General features: G+C 46.8%; 1 protein-coding gene across 1 annotated transcript in view; it reads right to left on the bottom strand.

Annotated features, from left to right (window-relative positions):
- r (carbamoyl-phosphate synthetase 2, aspartate transcarbamylase, and dihydroorotase rudimentary) overlaps positions 1–16,425 on the bottom strand; it is a 96,211-nt gene that overhangs the window by 17,774 nt on the left and 62,012 nt on the right. The window contains exons 27-35 of the mRNA XM_089553111.1: positions 15,612–15,893; positions 13,281–13,529; positions 11,650–11,814; positions 9,956–10,087; positions 8,544–8,745; positions 7,085–7,200; positions 3,798–4,013; positions 1,825–1,908; positions 987–1,104 (exon numbers count right to left, since the gene is read on the bottom strand). Coding sequence (XP_089409237.1) covers positions 987–1,104; positions 1,825–1,908; positions 3,798–4,013; positions 7,085–7,200; positions 8,544–8,745; positions 9,956–10,087; positions 11,650–11,814; positions 13,281–13,529; positions 15,612–15,893 — 1,564 coding nt within the window. The remainder of the gene's footprint in view (positions 1–986; positions 1,105–1,824; positions 1,909–3,797; positions 4,014–7,084; positions 7,201–8,543; positions 8,746–9,955; positions 10,088–11,649; positions 11,815–13,280; positions 13,530–15,611; positions 15,894–16,425) is intronic.

Below are 16,425 nucleotides of genomic sequence, written 5' to 3'. Positions count from 1 at the left end.
GACTGCATTCGTCAGAAGTGCTCACAGGTGCATTCAGCACCTATGAGAGGTGATGGCTTAGAAAGGTACACTAATACCCGTGCCACACGCGCACAAGAAATGGCAGTAAATGCTTAAGGCCTTAAGTTTGTTAATGCCATTATTTTCGGAGTTGGTGCTAGACGTCCACATTTAACGCCATTATCGAAAGTGACGATGACAATAACGCTCTGTGGTGTTATTCTACGTTTTGTCCTTGTCTGCCGCGCCGAAGCAATTCTTGAAATAAGACAATAACGCTTTGCAAGGCAGTCAAAAGTTTCATCTGAATATAAACATTCCTAATGAGCACAATATATCGGGAATGTTGTTCAAATGTAATGTAAAAACGATTTTCCAGAAAATACGGCTGTTCCTGCTTTACAAGTCGAAAAAGTAGCCATAAACTCGCACGTCAGCATATAAGTCGAGAGTACCTGTCAATAAGGCTGGTTAAAATGGCGCTCTTCGCATCGAAAATGCGGTATAGATGCCTAATCTGAGTGAAGGTTAAGATTTAACCATTTCCTACAGGTTAGGAAGTTGTTACTAACAAAGCTGCATGCTTTTCTGCGTGTGGAAAGGGAACGAGAGTACACATTGCACGGGCGAATGAGTTGTGGCGAACTCAGTAGGTCGCGAATGGCAGTAAGGCTAATGCCATTAAAACTTAAGGCAGTAAGCACTTAATGGCAGTAAGCACTTAATGGCATTAAATCTGTTGATTAAATCTGTTGAGGGTTGATTGGAGGAACATGGCAGAGGCCTTTGCCCTGCAGTGGCCATAGTCAGGCTGATGATGATGACGACGATGATGACAGGCTAACAGTTGTGTGGATACAACAGGACTAAACAAACGTGATGTCAGCATTGTAGCATGAACCACTGCACGACAAAGACCAGCACAGTCTATTATACACTTGGAATCAGGTCTCCTTAATGCAGTTCGGAAATCTCCCGGGGCTCACCTGTGGTCAGAGATTTAACTGAGTTGCGCCAGTGAGCCTGCTTCCCAACTGGAGGGGTTGCGACACCATACGTTGTCTCCGAAACAGCAGGGCTGCCCTTCTCCGGAGAACTCTGAAGCTGCGTGAAAAGAAGAGCGCAAACCAGTCATCACGATTTTATAAGTGTAGATTTGGTTGGGCTCTGTTTATGGGGTTTAACGTCCCAAAGCTACTCAGGCTATGAGGGACGCCGTAGTGGAGGGCTCCGGAAATTTCGACCACCTGGGGTTCTTTAACGTGCAGTGACATCGCGCAGTACACGGGCCTCTAGAATTTCGCCTTCATTGAAATTCAACCGCTGCGGCCGAGATCGAACCCGTGTTTTTTAGATCAGCAGCTGAGCGCCATAACCACTGAGCCACCGTGGCGGCTGCGTCCCGTTGCATCGATTGCTAAGGGGGATGTGAAATACTCCGCTGTGGTGGAAATTTTGTTGTAGCGGAATTCGTTGCAGTGGGGTTTGCTCAATAAATTCTTATGGTGAGGTGAGAAGTGATGGAATACCTATTGCTCGTCCACTTTTCTTGACCTTGGTTAATACCATTTCAAACCCGCTTTAATGCTGCCACAAATAGCCGCCCACATTTTAGTTTGTTGTGTGGTGTTGGTTTTAGTGGCGCATAAGCATCCAAGACTACCATGCGCCAAGCTCAACCCACATTGTGGAGGCGTGACTGCGCACTCCTTAAGTATGTCCTTCGAGCTCCATTTAGTCTTTCGTGCTTTGTCTGCCAAGAACTGACATCCTTCTATCACGATGCACAGCCTTTTCTTCAGAGAACACAAGAGGCAGACAAACCTGCGACAAACTTCCAATGCTTGTGCTGCGCTCAAGCTCCGTGGTGGTCATGACATCCCGGCCAAAGCCTGGGTCCACGAGCACCTGCAAGGGAGACGGGGAACCGCTAAGATGCCTGCTTGTTTGAGTGAGTGCACATGATAATGCCCGAGAAAAGACACTGCTCAAACAAAACTGTGATAAACCACCGCTAAGATAAAAAAGCAAACAAAAATGCACAGGTGACCATACCATGGTACACAATAAATCTGCTTTAGCAACACTGGCTGTACATTTTACTTTTATACTGACTGCCTTTCCATTCGGTTTCTTAATTTGATTTTGCTGTTGTTTTTTTGCTCCGTTGCTGCAGAAGCTTCCAGAGGATGCACACTTCCGGAGTATGGATACTTCCGGAGTATGGACACTTCCGGAGTATGGACACTTCCGGAGTATGGACACTTCCGGAGTATGGACACTTCCGGAGTATGGACACTTCCGGAGGATGCACACTTCCGGAGGATGCACACTTCCGGAGGATGCACACTTCCGGAGGATGCACACTTCCGGAGGATGCACACTTCCGGAGGATGCACACTTCCGGAGGATGCACACTTCATGAAGGTGGGCCTTTCTAGGGTGGGATTTCTGGAGGGTGAGATTGGTGGAGTGCGGTGGGAGGTTAATTTTTACCACTGGGTGTCACACCAGACGGTGCTTATAAGGAGGTCCCTTCCAGACCCGGAATGTACCCTGATCCGCTAGGGGCACCGGGGTGGAGGCCCACATTACATTAGAGGAAATGCTGTAATATTTCCGTGTATCTTCATAGTTTGCTCATTCATGCTCAAAGCCGCCAGCAGGTGGCTTGTCAGTGGAGTTGAGCGTGAATGAGCAAACTACAAAGATTTGCGGCAATATTGCCATCTGTTGGCACAACGGGCTTGCACAAGTGGTATGGTCTTTGCAAAGCATTAACCGAAGCCTAGCAATGCTTTCTGAATGAAACACTTAACTGCAGAGAATAAACAACATGCAGCCTTGAACAAGCACAACAACATTCAGTATCACCACATATAAATAAAGCGCACTGGTCTCCATACAGCAGAATCTCAATGATACAAATCTCATGGCGTTGCAAAAAATATTAGTGCCATCCGAAATTAGTATAATCCAAAATGAACGAAATCCGCATGCACAGGCACGAGAAATGCATCCACACTGATCTGTTTACAGCTGATAGGATTTATTTACGGCCATGTGGCCACCACGGGTACCCCGGGACTAGAAATTAGAACATCAGCGATATACGGGCTGTGTGCCCCCACTCAATACTCGCAATGTATTATCTAGCTAGCATTGTTGCCCAAGGAAACAGGCTCTTGTCTTCATCAGTGTTGCAGGCGTTCAGTGCCACTGCTGCTCCTGCCGTGCGCCTGCCATCAGCGCCAAACTCTCGCCAGCAGCCGAGTGGCAGCGATGGGCATGCATTGCTTGTCAAGTGTGTTCTCGGTTACTCCGTGTTGTGCTGCACTCCAAAAGTGATTTCACAGAGAAGCATCAATCGTGCTGGAACAGTGCGCGTTGTGTCAACTGTGTTCACTCGACGTGATCGTAGGCATACCACCTCATGACAGTTCATGCTGTGTAGTTTGAAACTGTCGCGTGGTTTGGCAAAACTGCAAGTAATGGAGCAGTAGCTATTAAACAGTTGGCGCAGGAAGCTTTTTACATCAAGGTGAACCACAAAGACACCTTCATGACAGAGTTTACAAATTCACATGCTTCTATAGAGGTGCCATTGGGGAATTAAGAAATTTCATAATAATGAGGAATAAGCTACATGGAGGTTCGTTACACCCAGGTTTGACAGCATACTAGCTTCAATGCAATTTCACTACAATACAGTATGCAGTCATAATGACATACTGAAAACTTGCTACCTACGCCAAAATTTCCACCACATTCAATTTTAGCATGACACGAGTGTGTACCTGGCCATCTACGAAGACCACCTCGCCACGGATGACAACCCGGCGGACCTGGCCCCGCACTTTTCGGCCAGCAAAGGGTGTCCATCCGGCACGGCTGTAAGCAGGCACTTCAGGTATTGTCCACTCTTCATCCAGGTCTACCTCGATGTATGTGTCAGGCTGAGTGGGCAAGTTGAAGATCTGCTTTGGGTTGTGGTACATCTTCTTGATCAGCTCCTGCATCGAGGTAGATCAGAGATGCGGTTAGTGGAAAAAGAAGCGAGGAGGGAAGGACGCTCTATTTGGAGGCCTTACTCAGCATGTTGTAATCTTACACCAAATTTCTGGTTGCATATGACCTATTTTGCAATGATATGCAAGACATTATGAGCGTACCCCTATATGGTATTTGCCTAAGCCCAGCAAATAACTTATAACTAAATTTCTACTCTTATGCTGTGGCTGTGACATGGTGGCTATACGGTGGCTATAACACGTGAGGCATAAAAACTGCAATATCACTACTGCTTTGCTGTTTTAATTCACTTTGATGCTTCAGCCAGCCTGACTAAAAAGCATAAATCTTGGGAACTGACTAATTTATGAAAAAGGCAATTTCATTGTTGAAATAGGCGTACTTTCTCCGAGCAACTATGCCTTGCGTTTTGTGTACTCGTAAGCAGAGGATGGAAGGCATGTAATGAAGGTAAGGCCACTATGATAAAATTTCTTTGTCCGACACTATTCAGTTCTTACAATCTGCCCCTTTGAGTACATGATTCCACTGGCAGAGAAGGCACAAAGCACGAAAATAATTATAAGAAAAAAAAGAGTTCAAGTAAATAGCAACACCCCCCCCCCCCCCCCCTTCTTTTCTGTGGATAACAAATCACCATACATGCACACGGTAATAAGGCCTACCATTACAGATATATTCATGTCCAAAACTCCTCGTGCTCCCATTAGTCGTGTGCTCAGCAATGGTTGTGAACAAACAGCGCCTCGTATTTACATAAATCTGTGCAAATCGTCTCTTTAGCAATAGAGGCTCAATGCCTGGTATCAACTGTGCTGTCATGGCCCCGCAAGAGCTCCAATCATAGCGTGCAAACTTCCTGTCCCCATGCTCCTTATGTACAGTCGCGAGTAAAAAATATTAGCACAAATCACTGGAGATCAGAATTGTGATATCCCACCACTCGGCGCTGCGGTTCGCAGACCTGCCTATCGGGCCGTCTCCATGTTTGCAGCATAGGGGGGGACGGCAGGAAGTAAGCTTCATCAAGTGTGCACTGCCCGAGCATCGAAGTGCCGACCCTACGTGACTGTGCATGCGGCATTTATTTTGGCTCGGTTATCATGAGATCATGAGCAAAGATTGTTTCTTTTTTATTACTGTTTTTCTACGTCTGTGATGGTTTGTCAAAAGAAACTCGCAAGATCAATAGGCTGTATTAAAAAAAAAAAAAAAGGGGGCGAGACAGAAAAATAAATTTTGCTGGGCCATGACAGTCCGCTGAACCCCAATAATACTGTAGAATGGGAACGGCTTGGCACTCTCGTTATCAGCCTCTTCGTCACCCGCAGCGGCACGCATTGTCATTCCGGCGCTCCAGTGTTCGTCGTGTGCTAATCTTTTTTACTCGCGACTGTACTGCTGGCACAAGAAAACTACAGTGGAACCTCGATTATACGTCCCCCGGTCATGCGACGACCCGCATTTTACGACGAATTTGTGCGGTCCCGGCAAAACCCCCATAGAGACAATGCATTAAAAACCTCGGTTATACGACGCAAATTTTAGAAGGACCCCGCTTCGTACGACGGCTGGCTCGTACCATCCGTCAAAAAAAGGTCGTCAGCAAACGCAGGCCGGGATGTGCCGTATTTTCGCGATTCTAAGCACCCCCCCTATTTTCTGAAAAAAAAAAAAAAAAAAAAAACTTTGCATGCGACTCTAAGCACCCCCGTTTTTGCGCGGAAGAGAGCGTTGCCGAGGCCGCCAAGTGCACTTGCTCTCTTTTTAGTCGAGCCTGTGCAGTCGGAGTCCCAAGGAGGCGCGGCCTGCCTGTTGTTGTTGTGACTGAGAGAAGGATGAAAAGGAAAGCGCACGGGCCCGCCTACTGGCGTGAGCCAAGCCACCACCGCTGCCAAGGAGAGTTAAAAGATCAGAGGAAAGATAAAGAGAAAAGATAAGACGCGCGTCGGTCGCAGCAACAGATGCGTCCGCAGGAGCCGACGCTGATGAAAAAACAGATAAGCGGGCGAGGCCGCGCTCGCCCAAGCGAGGACAGCGGCGTCCACGGCGCTTTTTGTAATGGAAGTAATGGATGCTTGTGGCCCACGATAAAACTTCCGACGAAGAGGAAGTGGACAACGATGCAGAGGTTTGCGCTCCCATTCCTAGTTACGCGGACGTGTTGCAGAGCGTCGACAACATCCGGCGCTTTGCTTGCGCGCGCGACGATGTTGGCGACCTACTGCCGGATGGACGTGGCAGTCCTTGAAAGAAAGTTGATGCGCCGAGGTTGGGCAAAGGTGCAAAAAAAAATTACCGATTTTTTTTAAACGGTAATAAAGATTTTTTTGCAAATCTGTTTCAAACAAATGCTGGGCTTTGTCTTTTTTAATCTGATTGGCGTACTTGCCGCGGGCTTGAAGCCGGTCAACAGTTTTCGGCGCAAGGCCGAGCGCCACTGGCCGCATTCTTTGATTTTCGATTATACGACACCCGGATTATACGACGGTTTTGCGCGGTCCCCTGAACGTCGTATTATCGAGGTTCCACTGTAGCGCAATGACGGTTACCGCTTCTTAATTCTATTTCTTCAGGATGCAAGCATCCCCGTAACAGGGTTTCCGAGATCACTTTAGAGCAGAACTCTGACGTCTAAGAGTGCTAACGAACCAGTCACACAACACTTCAGATCACAGTGAGCTGTGCTTCCTGTTCATTTTCTGGTTTATATGGTTTATGAGGGGCTTAACATCCCAAAGCAACTAAGGCTATGAGGGACGCTGTAGTGGAGGGCTCCGGATAATTCTGACCGCCTGGGATTCTTTAATGCGCACTGACATCGCACAGTACACGAGCCTCCAGAATTAGTCTGAACCACACAGGCATCCTTGTGCAGTTCGAACAAACAAACCTTTACTGTAGTACCCTTCCCCTAGTACCCAATTCTGTGGTATATCTGAATATATGCTACCTGCACACTGTTCTTCCCATTCCTGCTTTAGCAAGCCTGCCACATACACTTTGAAAGCCCTCGATGGGCCAGCATCTCGACTGCCACCCCTTCACCCACCTCCATGGTTATTTTGCCCTCTGCTACAGCCGTCAGCATGAGTGGCAGCGAGGTCTCAAGGCCCGGGAAGCCAGGTGGTGCGTTGGGCTCCATCTTCTCCTCGTGGGTGTGAGGGGCTGTGAGAAAAAAAGTAAAGAGGCAGCAGAGCAACTTACAATCCATCGCTATAGCCCTGTTAATAAAGAAAAATAACGCTTTTCACCCACCCAGCACACATCTGACCCTGACAGCTGGTATACAGGCCTGCCATGCAGACCTGCCTTCCGTGATTTTTTTGCCGCCAAGGCACGCATCCAACGGAACCGCCGTCCCGCCTCCATCGCTCTGCTCCGAATTACCGTGCATCGTGCTTTGCGTACACCTTCTCTCTTTTGGTTACTGTACACGGTTGATGTTCATACCACTTTAAGCAACGCCTTGCAACCATTTGTACTAAGCACGTTGATTTACACCCCAAACTAATCAGTGATGATGCAATCTTAGATCTTATACAGCGGTCAAACCTCAATATAACGAACACAGATACGAAATGCATTTAGGCATTTCCATCTTGCACTTATGTCAGCTGTCATGGAGATGGTGAAAACAGTGCTGGCTTTCACTCTGACACACCTTTTCCCACGCAACACAGCTGCTGCACGGAGAAGCCCCCTGACTGGCGCTTAAAGGCTGGTTTACATGCAAGAGACTGAGCAATTGAGACTGAGTGGCCCGTCACAGCGAAAATTTCCAACTTTTTAGAACCTCGCCGCTCTTGCCGCTCGACCGCCACAATGACTCAAAAAAGGTTTTTCCGATGCGGCGGTAGGATTTGCTAGTGTTATTACATGCGGAACAGACTTAACATGTCGCCACTGCGCTGCAGTGGTGCTATGCGGCGACGCCAACCTAACTGCACTCGGTTCTTTACAGTCTCTGGAATTGCTGTGAGCGCCTTCGAAACGGCGCTAGAACTCGGGGAAAGGTCTCCCTTTTTCTCTAGCAAGGTCCGCCCGAGTTGCCGCCCCTTGAGTGACTGAACTGCGCTAGCCTTGTGTGCATTCGATGAAATTTTATGTTAAGAATTTCTGCCGTATCGAACTACTCTAAGATATTTTATCTGTTTGCTGTAACGAGGTTAGACTGTATTAGCAGGCTTGCAGTTTTTATTCTCATGCTTGTTACATAGCAATTGCTGCAACGTGTGCAAATTATGGGTGGGGAAAAAAAGTGAATCTGTGAAATGGTCAGCAAACTTGCAAACAGGAACTCGAAGTAACGTTTGGGTCAGTGACATATGTAAAAAAAATTCAACCCTGAAGAAGTAAAGAGGTTGAGTGAGAAGCCTGATAACAAGAATGACAAGTGCCCACAAAGTCATACATATAACTGAAATAATACATGGTTGCATTCAGTGTGGTGCCCTAGTTCCTTACAATCAGACAGCAAACTGATATCCCATGAACACCATGCAACGAACCGTGGTCAGTGGCAATGCAGTCGATGACGTCAATGTTGTCCCAGAGCGCCTTCTGGTCCTTGGCAGTCATCAAGGGTGGCTTCACTTTAGACACGCTGGGGCCCAGCCGGTCGATGTCGTCTATGGTGAGGAACAGGTGGTGCGGCGTCACCTCGCAGGTCACGGCATGACCCTGGGCCTTGGCTGCCTTGATGATGGCTATCTGCGGGTTTTTTTTTTTTTTTTCAGAATGAAGAAATGGTGAAAAACCTAAGGACACTGCAATGGCACTCGCATAAACTACTGCACATCACACTATGAAAAATTTTTATTAACGAAGTCACAACTATGAAATCTTCAGGGAACATGCATTTTTGCATGCTGATTCCAAATATGTAATTTAATTTTATGTACAACAAGTTCTTGTGCACTTATGCAATGTGTTAAGTAACTTTTGGCGAGAGTTTGAAACGAATTCTACTGCAGGAAACTTGTTAGACTTCATGCCATTGGTTTCTATTGACATCAAGCTATGCAATAAGGGTAAAATTATCATCCTGCCTGCTATAGAAGGTGAGTTATAGTATTCTGAAATCATCAGTTTCTTCCCGCTTGTGAAGTGGCAAATTCAAAACCCTGTTATTTCAACTTCTATGATAGGCAGGACAATAATTTTGCCCTTATTGCATAGTTTGACGTCAAGGAAAGCCAATGGCATGCATCCTAGCAAGGTTCCTGCAGCAAAATTTATTGAAAGCTCTAGGCAAAAAGTTACATAACATATCATATAAGTCCACAAGGGCTTGTTTTACATAAAATTAAATTACTACACATTTGGAATCAGCATGAAAAATACAAGTTTCTTGAAGATTCCATTATTGTGACTTTATTAACAATATTTTTTTTCTAGGACCAGCTTTCCCCCTTAAGCATCAGTGGTGACACAACTACAGTAATCCCTCGTTATAACGAAATCGCTTTACTCGAAATATTGCTTTATTCGAAATTTCTTCCGGTCCCGACCCAAACGCATGCATTTTAAGCTGCATTACTCGAAGCGCACGAAGAGCTTGACCCGCTTAGAGCGAAGTGGCGAGCGGAGGCATCGCCGCCGTGGCGGCGACCCTTTGCGCATGCAGTGCCAAATTATTACCCCCCCCCCCCCCCCCCCCCCAATGCCAACAATGTTTATTCCTCTGCCCATCTGTTCCATCGGCCCCTTTCCAAAATGTCCGGCACCTAGAGCATTCCTGAGTTTGTTTCCACAACCACAACACTAGCGCCCTCTAGTGGCACTGCCCGCTACCAGAGAGAATACACATGACGCGGCACACGTTTACACAAATTAAATGGCCCTTGAAAGGAGCAGCAGAGCTACTACCAGCAAAAAACAAAAGAGAAAAAAAAAAAGGAAACAAGAAAAAACCACGCACCTCTTCCTCCCTGGCAACGTGGCAGATGTGCACGGGCCGCTGTTGTAGGCTGGCCAGCAGTATGACGGCTGCTGTCGTGCGGCCCTCGGCATGGCAGCAGAGGGGCATGTGCCTTGGCCACTTCTCAAAGTGCTGCACAATTCCACAGGAGCACACACCAACAATGCTGCAGTTTCATCTGTCTCTGTGGTCACGGTATTGCTTCTGTGGACCACAAGCATGCGCATGCATTTGAATGGACACGTTACCCACTGCCCTAGAGAACTTGGGCGAATGACCACTGACTGAAGATGCTTTAGACCTGTGACCAGGCTATATCTACTGTATTTACTCGCATATAGGTCGACCCCTATACACTGGGCTCGCCGAGAAATAAAAAAAATTATTCGAATATAAGTCAACCCATATCTTTTGAAAAACATGCACATACGACGGAGGACAAGTGCACACTTCATTTGACTTTAATCTCTGAAAAGCGAACAAATATACAGAAACCTAGGCATGCGCAGAAATAAACCTGATGTGCAATCAACAGAACCGTTCAAGACATGAAATCTCTTTTTTGAAAAGGTTCACAGAAGTATCGCTGGCACAACTTTTTTTTCTCCTTTTCTAATGTGGTACACCTCCAAAACCTCCCGTGCTTTACTATCACTGCTCCTGCCCAGAACGCCAAAATATACTGCTTCCTAAGCTGTCTGCCACGATAAGACCACAGAAGAGAGCTAAACAGCAATGCGGGTACACACAGCAATTCACCGTGTGCACCCGCATGATGATGATGAAGACCTGCGTCACGAACATAGGTCGATTGGTTTGGTTTGTGGGGTTTAACGTCCTAAAGCGACTGAGGCTATGAGAGACGCCGTAGTGGAGGGCTCCGGAAATTTCGACCACCTGGGGTTCTTTAACGTGCACTGACATCGCACAGTACACGGGCCTCAAATTTCTCCTCCAAAGAAATTCAACCGCTGCGGCCGGGATCGAACCCGCGTCTTTCGGGCCAGCAGCCGAGCACCATAGCCACTGAGCCCCCGTGGCGGCTACGAACATAGGTCGAGGTTCTTTGGTGATGAATATAGATCAATAACTAATTATGGGCAACATTTCTGAAAAAAAAAAAAGGTCGACTTATATGCGAGTAAACACGGTACTTGCCAAGCCATCTCGGCTTTCCTTCCCTTGAGTAGCATGGGAATTCACTAACAGATACGAGTAGCCCCAGTTGCAGTGTGTGATTAGAGAGATTTGCATCCATCCTCCAACTTCACTGACATAGGTCATGACCCTTGTAACCATAATTGTTCAGCCCCTGTGAAATGGAGTGTTCAGCATGTTCACTTAATCTGGCAGCGATTTGCTGGCGCCGCCAGCTATCACAAAACCGCCGGATTGCACTATGATACAGCAAACACCTTTCAAAGTGAACAGTGCTAAACACCGGCCACACGAACGCGTCTGACCGCATGCTTTTGTAGATGAGGGATGGAAGGATGGACGAGCGGGCGGATGCATGATATGAATTTCGACTCTCCTAAAAAAAATCTGTTTAAACTTTTTTCCTGCGTAATGAACCCTCTCCCAAATTGTTAACTTTTTGCAAAAAAAAGTAGGTTCATTTAGCAGATTATATACGGTATTTAAAAAAAAATGTCTATGGGTAGCATCCCCCCTTAATCAACTGAGAGACTCACCTTGAGCCAGTCGGAGACCGTGTCCATGCAGAGGGGCCCGTACGTGTCATTGAGGTACATCTTGAGGCCGACGACCGACGGCGCCAGGGAGACGACGGTCTCGGCGTTGGTCTGGCTCGCACCAGCAAAGAGGGCATAGTCACAGCGGGCACCTGCCTTTGCTGCCTGCATTTCAGGAAGAACAGGGACACATTCATGAACCCACAGAGAACTTAGAAAAGTAAGAAAGGAGATGAGATGGCCATTACACAGTCTGCAAGTGCAAAAATGCTAAGTATCTTGTCAAGGGATGCTTTATTTGCACGTCCTCAGTCCCTCGCGCCCGAGTCCCCACTTGTTGTCCGCAGTTCGCGCGCCGTACACAACGCCCACTTCTACCGCGCCACTCGATCAACGCGCACAGTCACATTCGCCCCACGCCGGCGTCGCGTCCCCTACACCCCGTGTTGCCAGCCGTACACAGGGTCGCATCCCCTACTCCCATGTTGCCAGCTGTCCCCGTGTCCCCTGGTGGTGCCACCCGCACTGGCCCTTACAATATATTGAGTTTGAGCATACGTTTGCAGGCTGCCTACGAGAACTGCTGTGTGCTTGGGGGCTGGAAAACGAAGTTAGCAGGCACATCATTGCGCTGTGCCACAATGCAGCCGACAACTGACTGCAAACCAACAGCCAGCGATCCTCTAGCCTTATATTACTACAATAAGAAGCGTGGTGTATTGCGGAGGCGGCTTAGCTTGTGAAGCATAGCTGAACGCGCAAAGTTGGGCCTGTGCGTGATGCAGAGGTTTTTTCGTGGTAACTGCTTTGATCGTTCTCAATTTTTGTCAGTTCGAATCTAGAAACTCTATCTTAAGCCATTAAAAAAAAGAAAAAAAAAAGAAAAAGAGAAGCATACCACAGAAACATCCACTCAATCGTACCGTGTACAGCGTGGCTTGCATGCTGGGGTTCAACAATGTGGTTTCGTTTTCGTGCCCTTGGTTCAGAACAGCGTTCGGGCTCACCACAAGGCTTGCAGTCTGGCAAAAACTGATACACGAGGGCTAACCATAGGATACATGTATCATCGTGAATGCGAAGTTTTGGGTCATCATCATCATTAGCCTGACTATGCCCACTGCAGGGCAAAGGCCTCTCCCATGTCTCTGCAATTAACCCTGTTCTTTGCCAGCTGCAGCCACAACCAGCACTTTGTCTTCAGCGTTGCGAGGGAAAGAGAAGGGATGGTCATGCTCGCATTGCAGCTCGGGTTGCAGGTCTTGTGCCCATTTCATGAGCAGTCTGAGTTTTGCTAACGATGCCTGGCCCCTCCAATAACTGACCCTGATGTCACTCCTCCCACACTTTTATAGCAGGCTAGTTCACAAACTTAATAACACTGAATTCTCTGTTAGCCTAGAAAATGCCATCATCGCACTACCAACATAGCAACAAAAGATCAGTCCACTTCACAAACGTGCACATGTGAAAGAACTGACAGAGGTACATGATGATGCCACGAGATCCATGATGAAAACGACCTCTGGTTACCTTCACAACCACAATCACAGCCATGACTCAGCCCCACACGGTCAACCATAACAGGTGGCGCCATCTTTCCCACTGTGTTGGAAGCGTTCCCCACTCACCTGCTGGCAGGTGGCGAGGGCGTCGGCATCACACAGTGGTGGTCGGGTGTTGGGCATGGCACAGACGAGCGTGAAGCCGCCGGCCAGCGCAGCTGCGGTGCCCGAGGCATAGTCTTCCTTCTCCGTGGCACCTGGCTCCCGCATGTGGACGTGCACGTCGATGAGACCCGGCAAGCGCACAATGTTGCGCGATGTCAGGCAGTCGATGTGCGTCTTCACGGGCGGCGCCTTGCGGACCAGTCGCAAAGCCTGTATTCACAAGGAACGAGCAGCGAAGAATCAGCTGATAAACATGACTAGCATAGCGACACAGGTGGTCGTTAAGCTTCTACGCACACACAGCATTCGTCAATGCCGTCTGGTGCAGACAGACAAGCATACTGTATTAACACATAATATGAACCCGCATATAATAGTACGAGGTGTACTTTGGAGACAGCAAAAAAAGAAAAAAAAGAGCTTGGAAAAAAGATACACATGAGGCTTCCTTTGTTGCAAATAAATAGAACGGGGGTTCCTGAAGGTGCTCTCCAACTTTGTTACGCACATCTGCCATCTAAAGTCAATATTTACGCATTTAGAAAAATTATCTGAATTACTCCTGAATTAACAGCAATACATAACATTGCCTAAATGCACAAGCCAGCTATGCAAGTGGTTTCCCTGGACCTCAAATATCTTCTTTTTTTTTTAACCCATGGCTGAAGTTATCCTGGACACGCTCTATACATGCTGTTCCAAATGCTTAACCCTGTAGAGTCAGGTGCACCAGAAAGAAGACTTTCTCAGGTCAAAAGCAAGTAGACCAACTGGCACGGTGCAACCACGACTCTTTCAAGAGCAGAAAAATGCCAGAACGAAAAACATCTGAAACTTCCTGAACGAACCACATCACCGGACTGAATTCGTAAATGTACAGGTGTTCTGTTGTCTTTATACAGCGCTTACATGCCTGTGTGACATAAACGAGCAATATTACCAGTCAAACAGCGTACTGCCCAGTACGCCTAGTCAAACCACCTTTAATTTGCATCTTAAGCGCAAAACAAATCTTTTCAGCCAGGGTTAAGGCATGGAAAGCAGCTGCAGTTTCATAAAACATAACGCTCACTGTGGTGATCCAGGTGATAACCAGCTCCATCTTTGCAGTTCGCCTCAAACCAATGTTCTGGCAAAGGAAAGTTGCATCAGATGCCATGCAAAAAACAGAGACCTTCCCAGATAACACCGAACATTAGAATAGTGTTATAAAAATGTTATGTAAGTCGCAGTAATGTTACATGTTGCATTGTAACTTTACACTAACATTAAAAAATATTATGTGACGTCATAAGTTATATACAAAACGTTACTTTTACATTCTAAACAAACATTGTTTTAATATAATCTTCTAAATTTTATTATAATGTTACTATAAAACAACATTGTAAATATATTTCGAGCACTGATTTCAAGACCTTTTCTCAATGTTCATAGAGTAAAGATGTTTTTCAACTAACAGTACCTTGTAACCACATCTCTTAGATAGTATCCGCCATAGATTGCAAGAACAGCTTATTTTGTCACAAAACTTTGGTTATTGCCCAATCACCACTATCACACATGGGACCTCCCGCAATAGTGAGTATATATTTGGGCGAGTTGGTAAGTATTCATGATATTGTACACAGCGCCACAAGAACGGGAAAAACGAAAGACGAAAGAGTAACACAAACAAGCGCTGACTATCAACTAGCGCCATAAAACGTCTGTGTGCTTGATAAGTGTTTATATATATACCCCTTCTGTTCTTCAATAAAAACTAGTTGATAGTCAGCGCTTGTTTGTGTTACTCTTTTGTCTTTCGTTTTTCCCGCTCTTGTGGCGCTGTGTACAATATCATGAGTGAGTATATAAGCTCAACTGCATGATGTTTGTCTGGAAGTGAGTGAATACAAGTTGCATGTTGTGGTGTATAGTGGAGCTGAAGTGTCGCCATCGTTGCTGGTTCTTGCAAAGCGTTATAAGTTTTTCAAGAAAGTTCCATTTATGTTGTTTACATGTTTCATGAATGTTCAAGGTAGGTTCTTCTAACATTTTTATGTAACATTACAAAAACGTAAGAAAAAAAAAGGACATTAAGTACATTGGAATAACATTTGAGCATAACAAAAATGTTACATTATGGCAATATTTCGGTGCTACCTTTGCAGCTAAAGGCATCCACGACAGAGCTTTCAGCGAGTCTGCTTCTGGTGGCACTAACCACGATTTCCCCTCATTCAAGGCCTACTGCTCAGTACATGTCTTGTAACTAGCCGAGGCTAACCACTGCCGCAGCGCGTCACTTGCCTCCACGAGTAGCTTGGCACACTTCACGTCGGTGACGAGGGGCACGGCGTAGTCGACCGCCATGCGGCGCGTCCGGTAGCCCTGGGTGAACACGGTGGAGATGCGGCGAGCCCCGCTGCTGCACATGGGCAGGTTCACCACCAGGTCGAACTCCTTCTGCTCGAGGAAGTCGGCGATGCTCAGGCCCTGCTGCGAGTTGCCCTGGCTGCCGCCCTCCGAGTTGCCGTTGACCGCATCGTCATCCACGTCGTGGTCGTGGAAGGGCCACGTCATGGCCTCGATCTACTGACAGCACACCAAGCGCAGTTGATAAGTCGGTGCAAAGCGATGGCAACATTGCGAGCAGTTAGGACACGCGCCAGAAGCTTACGCCAGAATTTGCCAAGGCACACTTAAGGGGGGACATTGGTCTACGAGGCCAAAAAATGACCAAGAAATCAGTTTTCAAAAATGACATTTACGGAATCTACGGCTATCATTTTCCAATTGTACCAACTTTTTCCTTCAAGAAATCAGCATTTTGACCGTAATATTAAATTCGGATTATCATCATGTGGGCTGAATTTGTGCAGGAGCAGAAACTTAATGGCATGAAAATCTCGGGCGTCTTTCGCTTCAATATCTCTTATTCCTGACTGTCTGTTACATCCGTGCCACTTATAACGAAGTACATCTCAGCCCTCATCTAATTAATGCAGGGCTCAAACTTTTTTTTGCCTTAAGGCACCCCAACAGCCTTCAACAGAAACCAAGGGTTCCGCAAAACCTATTTAAGAACCCCTATTAAAGGTATGCCATGCATGTCCAAAGCAAA

This window comes from Amblyomma mixtum, chromosome 7 (assembly GCF_055824585.1).
Source record: "Amblyomma mixtum isolate Tamu chromosome 7, ASM5582458v1, whole genome shotgun sequence".
Classification (NCBI taxonomy): Eukaryota; Metazoa; Arthropoda; class Arachnida; order Ixodida; family Ixodidae; genus Amblyomma; species Amblyomma mixtum.
This window is presented reverse-complemented; position numbering and strand designations above follow the sequence as displayed.